The sequence below is a fragment of the Coturnix japonica genome, chromosome W, assembly GCF_054131305.1.
Source record: "Coturnix japonica strain WE chromosome W, WE-NBRP24, whole genome shotgun sequence".
Classification (NCBI taxonomy): Eukaryota; Metazoa; Chordata; class Aves; order Galliformes; family Phasianidae; genus Coturnix; species Coturnix japonica.
In genome coordinates, this window is record NC_140701.1 from 3,728,100 (window position 1) to 3,743,481 (window position 15,382).

A 15,382-nucleotide genomic window follows, 5' to 3' on the forward strand; every position below is an offset into this window, starting at 1 on the left:
TTAATCAGAGGTTCAAGCTGTGATTTCCCATACAGTCTCTAAGCTGAAGGCAGCATCTCCTTGATCTGATGGTGGTGTGCCTGAGTGAGGGAGTGATCCAAGCTGGATGCAGAAGAGTCATCTTAATTTCTCTGCTATTTTACTTCAGATGACACCTATTGGGTGTTGGTTTCTTAAAATTTGGATCTAGGAGGTGGCCTCTCCCTTTGCTTCTGGTGAAAGCACAGTAGTGCAGCAGGAGTAGAAGACAAAGAGGTTTTCTTCGTGACAGCAACACCGATTATTTGATTCAAATGTGGAACAGTGATGAAGATGGTGAAGAACAGATACACCTCAAAGACATGCTTGATCACATAAGGAATGAGCATGTGATCCAAGACAGTCAGTGTGGCTTTAGCAGGGGAAGGCCATGCCTAACTAATCAGGTGGTCTTCTATGATGGAGTGACTGCATTTATGGACAAAAAGAAGGAAACTGATGTCATTGACCTGGACTTGAGCAAGATCTTTGACATGGCCCTCCACCACATCCTTATCTCTAAACTGGAGGGATGTGGATTTGACAGGTGGACCACCTGGTGGATAAGGGATTGGTTGAAAGGCCACAGACAGAGGGTGGTGATTCATGGTTCGATGTCCAGGTGAAGGCTGATAACAAGTGGTGTCATCCAGGAGTCTGTCTTGGGACCAGTGCTTTTTAACATAGTTATCAGTGACACCAATGATGCAATGGAGTGCACCCTCTGCTGTTTGCTGAGTGGTGCGGCTGATGCAGTGGAAGGAAGGGATGCCATTCAGAGGGAGCTCAACCGAGAGGTTGGCCTAGGTGAATCTAATGAGGTTCAAGACAGCAAAGTGCAAGGTTTTGCACTTGGGCTGGAGGAATCCCAGGCATCTGTACAGCCTGGGAGGAGCAGTCCTTAAGAGAAGCCCCGCAGAGAAGGACCTGGGGGTCCTGGTGGATGAAAAACAGAACGTGAGCCATCAGCGTGCTCTTGCAGCTCAGAGAGCAAATGGTCCCCTGGGCTCCATCAGAAGAGGGGATGGCCAGCAGGGACAGGGAGGCGATTGATCTTCATGATCCTTGAGGTCCCTTCCAACCCGGGCCATTCTATGATTCTGTGATTACACTCACTGACAGAAATAACGGCAGCTGTACAGAAGCTGGATATATTTTGGGACAGTTCTTGTAACCAGCTGATTTTAAGACCTTGCCCAAGTCGTGAGTCTTAATTGCATGTCAGAAGAAAGCTGGGAAAGTGGTTATTGCTCATTCTTTCTCATTTGCTGATTCTTTCTTTAGTGTTCCTTTTCCAAAGGAGATTCTGGTGCTGGAAGCAGTTGAAGAAAGAACCTAAGCAGCTCTTGCCAAGAGTGCTTGAAGTCCCTGTGGAGAGAAGCAAAGAACTTGGGCTTCCTCTGGGATGCTCCCCACCATGTCTCAGGAAGGAGACCAACTGCTGTTCCACTTTCTGCTCTGTGTGTGGAAAGGTACGTCTGGGTTTCTTCTGCTTGTTTTTTCTTTCTTTTTCTGGCTTTGAAGGAGAAGGGGTGGAGCAAGGGGAGACCCACTGGTCATTTGTTACCTCAAGAACAGGATGGATTTTACATTCACTGTGAAAAACCTGGGCTAGTAGCATGGGCATGTTTCAGGCTGGACTCTTCTTTTGCTGCTTGGTTTCCTTTTGGCTACAGGGAGACAGCTGTCTAAAGGTGTGTTTTCAAACCCACTCTCCAAAACCATGTTTCATTGTTGCAGGTGGTTCAGTGTGCTCTTGCAGTGCAGATGCTGTAGTTTGCTGTAGAATCTGAATGGTTTCTGTTCCTAGGAGAGGACTGGGAGGAGGTAGTGAGAAGAGAATTCAATGCCTGAGGTGTATCTTAGTGAGAAATGTTGGCATGAGGTGCTGAAAGTCTTGAGCTGTCAAAGGCCAGTGAGGCTCAGACTCCTTAACCTGCTGGAGCAGGGTGGAAGCAAGGAGTGGGCACTGCCGTCCCACAGGCTGCACTTGGTTCTGGTCTGCCAGGTCTGTGCTGGCCTGGATTTCTTCTGAGAAGTTTGTTGGAGCTGCTTGGAGTAGTGAAGGGTGGGGAAGAAGTGCTGCTCAAGAGCTAAAGCTCTGCTTGATCATTTTGGATGGATTTAACCATGGTATCTGAAGACATAGTTTCCATCAGAATGATCCCAGCATTGTGCAAGTGTCTCAGCTGAAGCCCCTGAGCAGATGTGTGAGAGCACCCTCCTACTCCAGCTGAGCCATAGGAAAGCTGACTGTGCCCAGTTTTTTTTTTTTATTACAGCTTCTGCAGATTGAATGTGCTTCCAAGTGTTTTCCTTAGTGATCAATCATGTCCCAGCACTCTGAGATTCCATCTCTGGCACAATCTGGAGCATCTCTGCAATCCTTGGGTGCCCATTCCCACCAGCATTTCTTCCTTTCTCTCTTTAGAATCAGTGTGGTGCAGTTCCCTGTGTTTGTGAGCAGCAGCCAGCAGGCTGCAAGAGATCCAATGGCAGCTTTCAGCACACAGAGGGATGTGATGGGGACAGACTGTCCTTAGTGCCATGCAGAAGGGAGTTTTTACTGTCCTCTATCAAGAAGTATGAAAGAATAGAGTTTGAATGATACTTGTGAGCAGGTGCTGTGCTGTAGGGGATGTCAGGTAACCATTAATTTGGGGGTGCAGGAAGGAGCAGTGAAAGTGATGTATTAGTTTGTGTTTTGACTGTTGGAGTGCAGTTCCATTTTTGGGAGCAAAACTATGGGCTAAGATGGAAAACAGAAGGGAGAAGGCTGATACCTGGATAGTGGGCTGAGCTTTGGTGACTGCAGCCATCTGCAGTAGAAGTTAGAAGTTTTGCACAGTGGGGTTCAGAATGGGAGCTGATGATGAATGGGAGCTGCTCAAGGGACAGACTTCCACATACAAGTTCCAGTGCCTCAATGACTTTCTTGTAGCGAGGAGCCCAAAAGTGAACATAAGATTTGAGGCACAGCCTCTCCAGTGTTGAGTCCAAGGGGATGATTACCTCTCTGCTCCTGCTGGCCACACTATTTCTTATACAGGCCAGGATGCCGTTGGCCTTCTTGGCCACCTGGGCACACTGTTGGCTCATGTTCAGCTGAGCATCGACCAACAGCCCCAGGTCCATTTCCTCTGCACAGTCCTGCAGCCACTCAGCCCCAGGCCTATAGCGCTGCATGGGGTTATTGTGGCCAAAGTGCAGGACCTGGCATTTGGCCTCACTGAACCTCATCCCATTCACCTCAGCCCAGTGAGGTTGATCCAGCTTATCTAGATCCCTCTGAAGGGGCCTCCCTTCCCTCAGGCAGATTGACACCAGCTCCCAGACAAAAGACAAAAAGAGAAGAAAGCAGAAATGAAGAAGGCTTCTCTGAGAGCTGCCCCTGCACCTGCAGAGGTGAGTCCTTGTTATGGACAGACACAGCTCTTGTTGTCAGGGCCTCCATCTGTGAGACATGAATGAGACTGTAAAATCCTGAGGGAAGTGGCGTCCTGTTTCTGCACTTGCTTTGTTTCTTTGCAGTGTTTGAAGTGTTACACAAAATGAAGGATAAATCTCTAAAGCAGGTGGTCGGGATGCTGGCATGATGATGTTACTTATGTAATTAGTGCTAGTATTTTGTAGTATGTTAGCAGTTTGCTAATAAACAAAAAACAAGGGGGGGTTGGAGGGGTCGGTAACAGAGGAAGGGGTCCTGGTAACAGAGGATGCTGAGAAGGCGGAAATACTGTATGCTTTCTTTGCTTCTGTCTTTAGTGAAAAGGCATTCCCTGAGGAATCCCAGAACCTGGAGGTTAATGAGAGAGTCTGGGGAATGGGAGATTTCCCTTTAGTCAGGGAAGAGGTGGTCCGTGAGTGCCTAGGAAACATTAAGGTCCATAAATCCATGGGACCTGATGGGGTGCATCCACGGGTGCTGAGAGAGCTGGTGGAGGTCATTGCTGAGCCGCTCTCTGTAGTCATTCAGAGGCCTTGGAAACTGGGGAGGTGTCTGAAGACTGGAGGATGACCAGTGTCACTCCGGTCTTTAAAAAATGGCAAGAAGGAGGACCCAGGTAACTATAGGCCAGTCAGCCTCACCTCTGTCCCAGGGAATGTGATGGAACAGCTTGTGCTGGATGCCATCTCCAGAGAACTGGGAGTAAAGCAGGTTATCAGGAGTACTCAGCATGGGTTCACCAAGGGGAGGTCGTGCTTGACCAACCTGGTGGCCTTTTATGAAGATGTCACTGGCTGGGTGGATAGGGGGAGAGTGGCAGATGTAGTCTACCTTGATTTCAGAAAGGCTTTTGATATTGTCCCCCATGACATCCTTATAACAAAGCTGAGGAAGCATGGAATAGATGAGTGTACAGTGAATTGGGTCAAGAACTGTCTGACTGGCAGAGTGCAGAGGGTTGTCGTTGGCGGTGCTGAGAGGGGATTTGATCCAGGTTTATAAATACCTGAGGTGTGGGGGCCATAGTGGCACGGCTGGTCTCTTTTCAGTAGTGCGTGGGGACAGGACTAGGGGTAATGGGGTGAAACTTCTGCATAGGAAGTTCCGCACGAATGTGTGCAAGAACCTCTTTACGGTGAGGGTGACGGAGCACTGGAACAGGCTGCCCAGGGAGGTGGTGGAGTCTCCTTCTCTGGAGATATTCAAGACACGCCTGGACACCTACCTGTGCAACGTGGTGTAGGGAACCTGCTTTGGCAGGGGGGTTGGACTCAGTGATCTCTAGAGGTCCCTTCCAACCCCTACAATTCTGTGATTCTGTTGGAATGTGGGAATGCAAGAAAGAATATTCTGAGCAGTAGCTGTGGAGCGAGATAAATGGCATGAGAAAGCAAAGCTGAGAAGTAAGGAAGGCTCCAGAAGAGAAAACAAAGTCCAATAGGGCATATTTAGAGACCGGTGAAGAACCCTTGAGCGCACTGAGGAGTACTAGGGTGCCCTGGAATGTCTCTTGGGCTCCCTACAGCACACATACTTGCTCTGGGGCATGTCTGGATGTCTGTAGAGCTAATTGCGGGGCCCTGAGAAACCTCTGGGGCACATTAGGGGGCACTGGCTTCCATGTGAGTGTTCCCAGGTTCCCAGAAGTCAACAGGGAAGCCTTTGGAGACCCCTTGGGAAGACTCAGTGGGGCCCTAGAGTGATGTAGCAGCTTGTGTTGGTTGCATCTGCTTGGCAGGGAAGCGATTTCCGTGCTGGGAGCTGATTGACTGGGAGGTGATTCCCTTGGTTTAATTAATTTAATTACCTGGATTATAATTAAATAACACTGTTCAGCATTCAATCAAGATTATATTTTTCCAAAGTACTGCAGTCGTGCATCTGTAGCAGCTTTCCTAAAATATATCGAGTTTATTCAAAATTCCAGTGATGCTCCTAAAGCATTTGAAGTGCATTTGAGGTGGGGAGTGACAAAACAGCTCTGAGAGAATCATCATCAAATCAGAACATGGGAACGGTAACTAATAGCAGAGATTCTGATAAGAATATTTAAATTTTCAAATTACCTTTTTCTAAAGTTGTATTTCACCAAGTTTCATCAATATGCACACTGAAGAGCTGACTTGCTATGTTTCTTTTTATAAAAAATCATGTGTTACAATTGAGAAAAGAAGGTATAGCATGTAACATCCTCCAAGTAAAGTGCAAAAAACATTTCTTCACAGTTCCAATTAATGTCTTAGGTTTTGTTCAGACTCACTAAATGATGTATTTCAGGGTACATCACATGGGAATATAAGAAGATTATTCAGAACAGGAGCTGCAGAGCAAGATGAACGGCATGGGAAGGTTAGGCCAGGAACCAAGGACACAGCTTTTGTGTCACTCAGCCACCTGTGGCAGAGGTCAGGATTTCAGCAGGGATTTCTGCAGACGTTCCTTGAACACCCCCAGGGTGGGTGACTCCACCACCTCCCTGGGCAGTCCATTCCAGTGCCTGGCCACCCTTTCTGAGAAGTAATATTTCCTAATGTCCAGCCTGAACCTCTCCTGCCGCAGCTTGAAAACATTCCCTCTAGTTCTATCAGTAATGACACGAGAGAAGAGGCCAAGCACCAGCTCACTGCAACCTCCCTTCAGGAAGTTATAGAGAGCAATGAGGTCTCCCCTGAGCCACCTCTTCTCCAGGCTGGACATTCCCATCTCCTGCAGCCTCTCCTCATATGGCCCCATTGTGCTCCAGAGCCCTCACCAGCTTTGTTGCCCTTCTTTGAACACGTTCCAATGCCTCAGTGTCTTTTTCTCAGTGAGGGGCCACAAACTGGACGCAGAATTCGAGTTGTGGCCTCACCAGTGCTGAGTACAGGGGGACAGTCACCTCTCTGCTCCTGCTGGCGTCACTGTTTCTGATGCAAAATGTATGTAAGTGTCACATGTGTGACATCCTTTTTGATGGAGTTCTGTGACTGGAGTTCAATGGATTTGAGAGCTGACTTGAAGCCTGTGGGCATCACCCAGGAGTTGGGGTGAGAGGATGAGGCGTAGGAACAGGAACCTCTTTGGTCGTTATTAACTCCCAACTTTTTGGTCAGGAATCTCTGTGTGTTTCTTTATCACGTAAAGAACAGAGTCATTGGGCAGCTTGTGAATGAATTGATTCACGCCTGCTGATTGGTGCTGTTCTCTACAGGGAGCTGCAATGGAAATGGACACTTGTGGTCCACTGTCCAGCCCCCTCCCATGTTGGATTTTCTGGGCTTTGAGACACGTCTTCCAGATGCACTTTGTGTTATTTCTGATGTGTGACCTGTTGAGCTCCAGCCCCAAATGAGGATTCAAATACTACCACAGCAGTCCATTGGGACTGTAGTATTTCTTGCTAAACAGAATTCATGTGCACCCTTGTCTTTCGTCTGCACAAAGGATCTTGTAATCATCTCTGTCTGTGTTTCTTTTAGAGCCAGAGATGGAGCAGAGAGGAACACAGACTTGGGTGAATCTTCATTCAGGAGCAGGGACACGTCATGCTCATCTGAGGTGTCTGGCTGACAACAAGACCAGAGAGGTAATTTTCATAGGGTCGCGTGCCCATTTTATTTTATTTTTCATTCATGATGCATAGAGGCGTTCCCCAGAGAAAGTGAGCATTTCTCAACTGGACTTTCTAGAAATGAGCTAGGCAGTGAAAATGGGTTTGAAGCATTCCTAAGAGCCCCGCAAGAGAATGCTGAGAGTTAATCTGGCACCCTCCTTTGGAAACGTCCGTTGTCTGTCAGCTCTTCAGCTGTGCCCTAACACCTCCCATTGCGCTGCCACACCAGGATAGAATTCCAAGCCCACACTGAGTCCTGGAATGTTGTGGTGCCGTGTTGGAATCAGATGTGACCACGTGGTCTTGGCTCCCCGCCTTGTGGGGGGTCATGGTGGACCAGGCTGTTGGCCGTTGGTGATGTCATAAGCGGCTGGAATGAGGGGAGGAGTGGTGCGTTCTGTGTTCCTTTGTGGGTGAGCTAGTGGTCGGAGTGGTTGGTTGTCTTGTTGGTCTTGTGCCTTTAGTGCTGTTAGTGCTGTTAGTTAGTGTTGTTAGTGTTGTTAGTTAGTGTTGTTAGTGTTGTTAGTTAGTGTTGTTAGTGTTGTTAGTTAGTGTTGTTAGTTAGTGCCTTTAGTTAGTACCTTTAGTTAGTGCCTTTAGTTAGTGCCTTTAGTTATTGCCTTTATTGCCTTTTTCTTCACACCGTCGTGTGCAGCAGCTTGTAGGTAAGTTGAGCTGGCGTGGGATGGATGGGTGGGCAGTGAGGTGTTGAGAACTGCTGGCTGTTTGAGCTCACAGCACCGTATTGCTTACTCTTGACCATCAGACGTAATTTTCCCCTGGTACACACGTTCCAAAGGGGGTATCGGTAAAGTTGGCACCTGTCCCGTGCTTCTTCCATTGTCTTTGCTCAGTAGTGGAAGCATTGTAAAGTTGCTGGGCAGACAGGCATCACGTAGCCTGAGACTCAGCATGTCTTGCAGCAAGTGGATGGGACGGTTGTGCTGTGTGTGTTATTCCATGGATGTCTTAGCCCTGCTCACTGACCTGCTCTTTCTCTCTCCTCTCCTCACCCTCCGCCCACTGCCTCGGTGCAGCTTTTGCTCTCATTCCATCTGAGCAAAGCGACAAGGAACTGCTGCAGATAGCTTGAGGTGATCTCACTGCCAGGTACGTGCCATGTTTTGTCCCCGCACATGGTTTTGCCGCAGGGTATGCGAGGGTAGTTCTGACGAATTGTACCCATACTGTGCTGTGTGAATACAGAAAACAGAAATGTGTTTCCGTTCTGTTCCAGCACGTCACAGCTGCTGTGATGGGCGTCGCGTGCATGGCCGGGGAGGAGAGTGGGGCTCCCCAGGACAGAAGATCTCCAGCGGAGCCCTACCAAGTTACGGAGGTGATGCCTCTGCATGCTGGTGAGTGAGGTTCTAAAGCGGGGTGGGCAGGGCTGGGGCAGCGAGTGCCCCCTGCTCCACACCAGGAACCCTTGTCACGGGCAGACTGTGCCAGGGGAGCGAGCCCAGGGCCGGAGAGGGCAGAGCTCCTTCTGCTCCCGCCTGCCTTTGGCCCCTCTATAGCACTGCTCTCTCTCCTTGCTCAGATGCTGAATTGCTGCCTCTGTCTGATGTGGAACAGGAGGCAGTGGACTTCATCCAAGCCAACACCATCAGCATGGAAATGGTAAGAGCAGCCATCTCCATCGTGGCTATACCTGCATCTCCAGACGGTCCCTCTGGCTCTGCCTTCAGGCTGCAGGAGGGCTGATGGCCAGGCAGAGCTGCTGCTGTCCTGCAGCTGTCCTGTGCTGCTCCACACCCCGCAACGCCTGGTCCCCCTGGCCATGGCTGTCCCCACTCACACTCCTCGGTCTCTGTGTGCTTGCCAGGATCTGGTGCAGAAGCTGCAGTTCCTCAATTCCATTTGTATACTGTGCAGCATGGCTGGACAGACGAGCCTCACACTGAGCCATGATATCTTCTGCTTGCTGAAAAATCAGTGCAAGAAGATTGAGGTGAGGGGACATGGCACCCAGGTAGCTGCACCCTGTGAGAAGGACAGGACAGGGGGAGAGGGAGGCAGGGAAATGATGCACAGACACCCAAGTGCCCCAGATGGGACTCCAGGTGCTGCTGAGAGCTCAGCAGTGGAGGTGGACAGCAGCACCAGTGTGCCAGTGTTTGTCAAGGGCCACTGGGGCGACTCAGGCCCTAGCGGCCGGTGGCAGGTTTGCTGTTGCTGGGTGCTGGCAGCTGCCAGGTGCCATCCTGATTGTGCTTTGCAGGTTCTGTTGCGTGAGGAGCCCATGGAGCAGCTGAGCACCGGCCTGAGATACTGCTGCATGAACACCATTGCTGCCTTGAGGTACCTGCCCAGCCCCTGCTTTTGCCAGCACATCCCCCAGGCACCATCCTGGTGGCCCTGATGCAGCTCCCCACTAAGTCTTGGCCCTCGCCCCAAAGCTGGTGACATCAGGACTGTCCTCTGACCCAGAGCAGCCCCGTAGGGGAGGAGGCACCTCCTGGCAGGGCTCCCCATCCCTCTCAGGGAGCCTTGCCCAGGGGAGGACCTGTTCCAGCCCTGCCTCAGCACCCAGGCACCGCTCCTAGCATCAGTGTCTCTCTAATTGCAGCACAGTTAATGCAGTTACAGAGGAAGAAATACTCCATCTCTTCAAGGTGTGCTGCAGCATCGTCTTCTATCTTCCTCCAGCCAGGGCCTTGAACATTTCCCTCTACAACCAGGTATGTACTGGGCAATCTACTGTTGACCCCATGCCTCTGGGCTGCCGCTTGCATTACTTGTGTCCAGAGATCTATCAAGATGTTTGTGGGACAAGGTAGCAGCCTTGCTTGCCCTCACCCCTCTCACTCTTGCCTTGGGCTTGGCAAACACCCTGTGTTGTAGCCTGCTCTGAGTGCAGCAGCCTTGCAGGGTGCCCCTGTGCACAGATCTGTGGGTATCCTTCCTTGGCAGCCAGAGGGGTTCACAGCAGTCTACTGGGTATGAAAGGGAACCCTGAAAGACTTCCACAACCCACTGTTCTCTTTACAGACCCTGGAAGCTATGGACGACATGCTGCAGATTGTGCTAGATGTCTGTCCCATTGCCAGTGTCAAGAGTCGGCTGCAGGGAATCTTGGAGGTCTGTCTATTGTGAAGTTCTGCCCCCACAGCTCCCTTCTAGTAGTTTATCCCACTCCATGGAAACGGCACTGGCAGTAGTTGGAGCCAGCAAGGGACCCTGGCGGCAGTAGCCCCATGATGGGCTTGGCTTAAGCTCAGGGGAAGCCTGGATGGATGCTGTGATTCCAGCTAGGAGCTCAGCAGACCTGCAGTGGGCATCAGCAGCTCCCAGGCTAACCAGCAGCTCCTCTCCTCACAGGTGCTGCTGCCTTTCAGCATCTCCAAGACACAGGCTGTGTGTGAGAGGGCTTTGGGGCGCATCTGGAAGCTTAGTGGCTTCATGACCAGCAGTTTCTGGCAGCAGGTAAGGAGACATGAAAATTGTGTACCTGTGAGAAAAGCTGCGGCTCAGGTGTGAACCCTCAGAATGCTTTTGACATGAAGGGAGGGTCTTTATCCTTCCTTTTGCCTGTGCTCATCCTGCTCCAGATGCTATTCTCTCATTCTGTTTAACATGCCTTCCCTCCTTTTTTCCTTCTTACTGCAGCCCCTTGGAAAAAACCTTGCCCCTTCTCAGAGGACAGACATTGCCCTTGTAACCCTGGAGAAGATCATTGGGGACTATGGTTTTGATGAGAAGAAGTGGGCTGAGACTATGCTGGATGTGCTTCGGAGAAACCCTGGCACCTGGCTGATGGATGTAAGCAGAGTGAGGCAACCCTGCCCGCCACAGCTCTTGGGAACTGAAGCCATTTGAAGGCAGCAATGAGCTGTGGGAAGGGCAGTAATAACACAGCCTGGGAGGCAAATGGCTGCAGTCCAGTGGCAGCAGCAGTCTCCCTGTGTTCTCACAACAGGTGCCAGAGATTCTGGGATTCATCCACGCCAACCTGAAGATCCAGAGCACATCAGTTCAGCAGATCCTGCTCTCAGTGCTGGATATGCTGACCGTCCAGTTTCCCAGGGATGTGCTGAGGAGTGTGTTGACCGACCTCCCACAGAATGACAGGTATCAGCCCAGACAGCCCCACACATTTGTTCCATGTGAAGAGCAGGGCTCAGAAATGGTCTGGCTGCCAGAGCCAAGGAAAGCTGCAGGACATCCCAAGGAGCAGGCCCTCCATCCCACTGTGCTTTCCAGTGCTGGTGGGCAGCTCAGGGCTGCAGCAGCCAATACCAACCATGGCAGCCCAGAGCCCCCCATCAGGCTCCTGCCTGAGCCATGGTGCTGTGGCTAAGGCAGCCCTGCTGACGCAGCATTGCTCTCTGTTTATAGCACTACCCTGGACATACTGAAGAGTGTGCTGACCCTGCTGGAAGCATCCAAGCGGATCTGGGATGAGCTCAGCAGTGTTCTACAGGACCAACAGCTGTGTGAGATATTGAGCATCAGCACAGAGGAGTTGGGCCTCCTTCGCTTGACTGTGAGTTACTGGACAATGCACCGTGCTCTCCTACAGAGCACTGGTAGCTCAGGCTGGGCTGTGTCTCCCTAGTGCCCTGCCTTGAGCTGCCAGAGCAGCCAGGAGCTGCAGGGTGCAGGATGTCCTGCTGCCTCTGCCTGCCTCTCACTGCTGTGTTGGTTTCAGGCGATGCCTCCCACTGAAGAGCTGGTGAAGGAGCTGTGTAAGCCAGCACTGCTCCAGAAGCTTCTGAATGTGGAAAGCCTGCCAGTGCTCTGGCTGGTGCTCAGACGTCTCGTGCTGCTGTCTGATAGACCTGAGACGGTGAGCAGGACCTTGTCAAACGAAGGCCTCATGTTGACAACCTGGCGCTGGGGCAATATGCAACACTGTGCCTTGGCATCTGTCCTCCTGATGGAAAGGAAATTGTGTGTTTTGTACAGGCAATTGAAATCCGGGCCCTGCTTCCAGGCGTCATGGAGAACCTGCTGTTTGCCAACACAGCCATTACTGTGAAGGTGCTGAATATCTTCAGGAATGCAATGCACCATCTGGGGAAGAGGCATGCCAGTCCGTTTGCTCTGGAGCTGGCTGAGAAGATCCTGCCTCTTTTTAATCACGTAAGTCTGTTGTGGGAGGCTGAGCTCTGCGGGTGGGTGCTTGACAGGAGCGTCTTCTCCTTTCTTTCCTTCTCTGGGCTCTCAGGAATGACATGTCCTGTGGGCTCTGTAGCACTGCTGGCCGTGTCCCTGCTAGTGCAGCTTGGTTGTTCTTGGTGATGTCAGGCCCCTGTGCTGGGGCTCAGCCTACACTCATGCTCACCATGGGCAGTGAGAGTGTGCTGCTGAGGTCTGAGGTCCTCCTGTTCTCCCTCAGGCATCATCTGAAGTGCGAGAAGGTTCCATCCGCCTCTTCATGGATGTGATGGATGCTGTGCTGTGGTCTCAGAAGGGAAGCATGAAGAAGATCGTGCGCAGGGCCCTGCTCCCTCTGCTCTTTCACATGAGTGACGAGACCCTGAGCGTAGCACAGGTACGAATTTCAGAGCTGAGCAGTGTGCAGGCAGTGGTGTGCTGACAGTTCAGCTGTGATGTGCAATTGAGAGCAAGTTCAGCAAGCATTCAGACACTGGGATGTGTGTCTGTGTGTGTGGTGCCATGTCCCTGCATCTGTTGTTCTGCAGGCATCTGGGGAAGCCCTTGTGTCCTGTGCAAAGTTCCTGAAGTGGAAGGAGCTCAAGCAGCAGACCCAGCAGAAGAACACAGTGGGGATCATGAAGTGTTTGGTGAGGACAATCTCACAGCCCCCACCTTTTTGCTGGGGGAAAGGGGATGCTGGAGGAGGGGTTGCAGCAGCAGCTGTGGCTGCTCTGCAAGCCCCATGCTCTTGTTCTCTTCTTCAGCTGCAGCAGGACAGAAAGGGAGTGGAAGGGTACCTGCAGCAGAGCCTGCCATACCTGGAGGATTCTCAGGCCTCCTTGCGATGCGAGGCTGTCAGATTCATTGGTGAGCCCAACCCCTGCGTCCCTCTTTGGGCCCTGCCCTGGCAGGAAGGCACAGCCCTGAAGCCCCCAGGTACAGCCTGCCCATGCCGGTAGCCACAGTGGGTGCCTTGCTCAGGTCCCCCCTCAGGTGCCGTCCCTGCCTGCAGCATGGAAGGGGAAGCAGCTGGGCTGGCGGGGTTGGGGTCTGAGCTTCTGGCAGCATGTTGGGGAGTGGGTGTCTGACAGAGCTCTTTCCCTAGGGCTGATTGGGAAGCACGCCAGGGAGCAGAGTGAGGAGATGCTGAATGAACTCTGCAGTGGTGAGTGAGGGCAGTGCTGTGTGTGTTGGGGCTGGGGGCAGAGCTGGGCAGCATGCAGCTGTGCTTTGCCCTGCTGCAAGGAAATGCTGCAGGGGCAGAGGAGCATTCATGGCAGTCCTGAGCAGTGTCTTCCACTGACCCGTCAGTCTCCCGTGCTCCTCCTGGCCAGGAAAAGCAAGGAGTGGGGCTGGCAAGGCCCAGAGTGGAAGCTGGTGGCTCTCTGTAGACTGGGGGTCCCATCTCTGCTCTGTTTCCTTCTGTTGCAGCCCTTCAGCCTTTGGAAGATGACCCCCATCTGACAGTCTGTTCTATGGCATCTGAGACCATCCAGAAGCTGAGACACCAAAGGCAGAAGGCGGCACCAGCACGGAGAAGGCTCCCAGCACTTTTCCGCTGGTCCTGCATAGCCTTCTGAGGGATAATTCTTGTTCATTAACGTTGCTAGGACACCTGTACAGCAACGTTGCTGGGACATGTGTTCCTGTCACGCAAGACAGACCCCCTGAACAACAGCGGGAGCCTTGGAGCACAGACATCTTGGAAGAAAGAACAGGAACCAAGCTGGTTAGAACTGGGTCTGTAGTTAGCGATTAATTAAATTGAAAAGCACAATTGAAAGCCTTTGGAAGGAAGATCTGGAGAATATGACCACTAGAGAGCAGCACGTATGCACACAGATGCAGAACTGATCATAATTACACTGACTAAATTGTAACTCCTCATATGAGTTCTTGGAACTTAAACAAGCAAGCAGAAAAGTTGTGGTTTATTCTAGCTTTTGCAAAGCCGGAATGCTGGGCAGCAAAGCTCCTGCTTGTTTATAGTGCTGTGTGCCTGGACATAAGTGTCATGTGGAAAAAGACAAAGAAACACATTTTCTTTGCCTATGTCTTGGAGAGCCAGGAATCCAGAATTCAAGATCTTTGCTTTTGAGTTTGCAATTCAAAACCGGATTAGAAAGGATTCTGCAAACTTTCTTTGATGACATTAGACTCTTCATTAACAACAATACTGTTTCTAATACTACTAATAACAGCAACACAACAACAAAATAATGGAAGATGAAGGAAGACATGGGGACAAGAGTCACTGGAGGAAATTTCTCCTTTGAACTGAATTGGTGTTAGTGTCCCCGTGCACAAGAACCAAGGAGAGAGCAAGCATGTTTTGTACTCTTCAGAATGCAGTGTGGTTCATCTTATTGTCATCCAAATGAGACCGGGATTTCACTGCATTGTTGGAAATGGGAAAACAGTGCCAAAGTTGCATGTTTTGAAGTGGAAAAATAGTAATTTTAAAAACCCACAGCAATAGAGTAGAGAAGATCACCAGCAAAGCCTGTATCACTTGACCTCAGAGTAAAAGCAACAGTCAACCAAAGAAGCGGATGCTGATCCATTTCATGCACTTTTGTAAGGATGTGAAAGCGAGCAGACTTACCTGAAGGTGGTGTAACGTTAGTGGTAAACATCACCAAGCTCCCTCCAAAAGTGGACTTGACCTTTTGTCTCTGCGACCATCTACGTACAGAGGGAGCTACTGGAGAGCTGTGCTCGGATCCTTCAGTTTTCATGTCTCTTACCATCTCTCTTCCAGGAGATCTTGCGAAGAAAGGCTTTTCCTGTGAGGATGAAACACAGATAGGAAATGTTACATCTAGTTTTGCTGTGGGAGTTTACCTCTGTGTGTGACACATTCATTCTTCTGACAGCTGCTAACACTCAGTTTATTAATAAAAATCATACCTTTATTACTTTGTGCCTTGCAGATTAATCTGAATGTAAGAAAATCGGGTTGACTTTGTTTGCTTCGCTCAACACTGGCCACATCAAGATAACAAAGGACATTGTTTTCAAGAATAATTGCAGCTATCTTCCAGTTGGCTTGTGCTTCTGTGTTTCTGAGAAACACCATCTAGCAATTTCTTTTTCTTCTTTTTTTGCACGAGTCCTGGATGCTGGTGTGTGTTGTGCTCTGTTGTTTGCTGACCAGCAGGTGAGAGGACTGTGTTTTGTGTTGGGTGTTGAGTTTTGTCTATCTCAGGGGCCATCCA

At 50.6% G+C, this 15,382-nt stretch overlaps 1 protein-coding gene across 1 annotated transcript; it reads left to right on the plus strand.

Annotated features, from left to right (window-relative positions):
- The first annotated feature begins 8,297 nt into the window (after nt 1–8,297).
- On the plus strand, nt 8,298–15,079 carry LOC146754269 (uncharacterized). Its single transcript, XM_085527676.1, has 17 exons — nt 8,298–8,416; nt 8,602–8,681; nt 8,887–9,012; nt 9,283–9,362; nt 9,631–9,742; nt 10,053–10,142; nt 10,383–10,487; nt 10,671–10,823; nt 10,981–11,132; nt 11,400–11,547; nt 11,713–11,850; nt 11,970–12,146; nt 12,403–12,558; nt 12,710–12,811; nt 12,929–13,031; nt 13,270–13,329; nt 13,596–15,079. The coding sequence occupies exons 1-17, from the start codon at nt 8,314–8,316 to the stop codon at nt 13,742–13,744; spliced, it is 2,034 nt and encodes a 677-aa protein (XP_085383802.1). The 5' UTR covers nt 8,298–8,313; the 3' UTR covers nt 13,745–15,079.
- Nucleotides 15,080–15,382: the final 303 nt, after the last annotated feature.